This window comes from Epinephelus moara, chromosome 1 (genome assembly GCF_006386435.1).
Source record: "Epinephelus moara isolate mb chromosome 1, YSFRI_EMoa_1.0, whole genome shotgun sequence".
NCBI lineage: Eukaryota > Metazoa > Chordata > Actinopteri > Perciformes > Serranidae > Epinephelus > Epinephelus moara.
Genome location: NC_065506.1, coordinates 4,117,587 through 4,119,640, shown reverse-complemented (window position 1 = coordinate 4,119,640; position 2,054 = coordinate 4,117,587). Strand labels below are relative to the sequence as shown.

The 2,054-nt window shown below is 40.6% G+C and overlaps 1 protein-coding gene across 1 annotated transcript; it reads right to left on the bottom strand.

Annotated features, from left to right (window-relative positions):
• Window positions 1–334: 334 nt before the first annotated feature.
• Window positions 335–1,754, bottom strand: LOC126388635 (retinal cone rhodopsin-sensitive cGMP 3',5'-cyclic phosphodiesterase subunit gamma-like). The gene is made up of 4 exons (XM_050041851.1): window positions 1,643–1,754; window positions 1,202–1,316; window positions 1,079–1,113; window positions 335–983 (listed from the first exon to the last, which is right to left on the bottom strand). The coding sequence occupies exons 2-4, from the start codon at window positions 1,312–1,314 to the stop codon at window positions 907–909; spliced, it is 225 nt and encodes a 74-aa protein (XP_049897808.1). The 5' UTR covers window positions 1,315–1,316; window positions 1,643–1,754; the 3' UTR covers window positions 335–906.
• Window positions 1,755–2,054: the final 300 nt, after the last annotated feature.

Sequence of the window (2,054 nt, the reverse complement as noted above, 5' to 3'; positions counted from 1 at the left end):
CATATCCACTTTATGCCTGCCTTCCTATTACAGTAAGTGGCCTTTTTCAAAGACTTTGCATCAGAGTCAAAAATCAAAATATTGCCTCTGTCCCTCTGGTTCTTATTTTCAACACAAATGAGAGATCATTTTTTTGGCCAGCAGAATATTGTACACTAATTTAAAAGATAATTGTACTGTACCTTTCCAATTGACAACACAACAACCTCTGCCAGAAATAATATGGACTTTGAGTGTTTTACTCTGTATGAAATAATTCTGATTATTTAGCAAAAGGGAGAAGGATACCTATAATGCAAGGATGGACCACAATAATGTCACTAAAATACATTTTATTATAAGACATACAGCGTTAACCACAACTAAGTACACAACTATATTCAATATGATCAGATAGATAGATAGATAGATAGATAGATAGATAGATAGATAGATAGATAGATAGACAGTCAACAAGAATAACATAGACTTCAGTGATCGTTGTTAAAATAAAGATGTGTTCACCCATCATCCCATTAATGAAACCCATGCAGCGGTACAGTGTGTTACACTTTTACACAGGTGCTAGGCTACGCAGGACAACCAGGTCCCAACAAAGACATCCTGAAATCTCAAGTAGGTCTACTCTAAGATATATAGAGCACAGAGAGATGGTAAAACTTCCAGGTGTTGAGGTGTATTGGTAGACAAAGAGTCATTCTTGGGGGCTGCTGTCCAAGAGCTTCTTCCTCCACTTATCAAGGAAAGAGAAAAGAAATCCCTCTCCATTCATCAGTCGTCCTTAATTGGTACCCATTCAGGCTCATCTCCATGCCTAATGAGGGGGAGAACTCATGAGGAGAGCACAAAAAAAGCTGCTGGATTGCAGCCACCAGGAATAAACTGTGTTTCCATTTGGCTGAATGTTTAGACAATGCCAAACTGGGCCAGATCACTCAGCTCCATGTCACCAAACGCCTCCCAGGGGCAGATGACCTCCGCGTCTGCAGAAGAGGAACCACAGATTGATGGATCTTACCCTTAACGACTACTTTATAAAAATTATTTCACATCAGTTATTGCTGTGATAGATAATTACCTCCAAGGCCCTCCATCCCTGGAACATCATCAAATCTAAGAAAAGGACAGAGATTCTGTTTTCTTACAGTTGTAAGTAACACTTCACAGTGGTGTTGTGTTTTCTTTTCTTTTCTTGACTCACCCCTTTTGTCCAGCTTTGGGAGCCTTGCTCTTGAACTGCCTAGTCTCCTTCTGCTTGAACTTGGGAGGAGCAGCCTTGGAGCCACCAGGTGCTGCTACTGTTGCTGCATTCATATCTATCAAAACAACAAAGATTCATAAATTAAACAGGAAACAAACCAAACAGGAAAAGCAGAAAAGGAACAGAAGAAATACTGAGATTATGATGATGTGGTGTGATGCAGTTGTCTCCACCCAAAGAGAACTTTATAACTCCAAGCTAAACAGTTTGTCAAAGAACACATTCAAAATGAAGTCCAACATGTGGCATTATTGCGCTCTATATATGTTTAACTCTACATCCTACTCTAAGTGCAATCTTTGTACAGCAAATACACACAAAATACAATTATTTCAAAATCTACAGTCTATGCTGTTGTGTGGTGGCAGCTCAGGGTCTCACCTGCGTGTTGGTTTGTTGGGAGTTTGGATTGGTGAAGAGATGCTGCCCGGAAGCGCTGAGTAAAAGAAGAACAGCAAAACAAAGAGAAAGTTCTCTTTCTTTTTGCAGTCTCTGTCCTGTGCTCTCCCCCAGGCTCAGAGTTTATATACCTGCTCTGGTCAGACACAAAGCCGATAATAGAACTGAGATGGATTATTTTCAGGGATAATCTTATGACCCTGAGAACAGCCCGTACCTGTGGTGCAACATGTGCTGTCGGCGTCAAGTCCCTGTTTGCTCTGAGTCTTAACTAGACATGACGCTGTTTGAGTCATCATAAGCTAACTGCTCATCACTTAAGTCATGTTTGCTAATGTGGCCTTTGATTTGAGGGGGATAAAAGACAAAGAGAAACTGTGTGTGAGACATTGGA

What these genes read in the sequence shown, in the direction of transcription:
- LOC126388635 (XM_050041851.1), bottom strand. Translation starts at nt 1,314, where the DNA reads ATGAATGCAGCAACAGTAGCAGCACCTGGTGGCTCCAAGGCTGCTCCT. An exon ending in CCCAAAGCTGGACAAAAGGG is followed by an intron (nt 1,114 to 1,201) that starts GTGAGTCAAGAA and finishes TCCTTTTCTTAG; the next exon opens with ATTTGATGATGTTCCAGGGA. An exon ending in AGGGATGGAGGGCCTTGGAG is followed by an intron (nt 984 to 1,078) that starts GTAATTATCTAT and finishes CCTCTTCTGCAG; the next exon opens with ACGCGGAGGTCATCTGCCCC.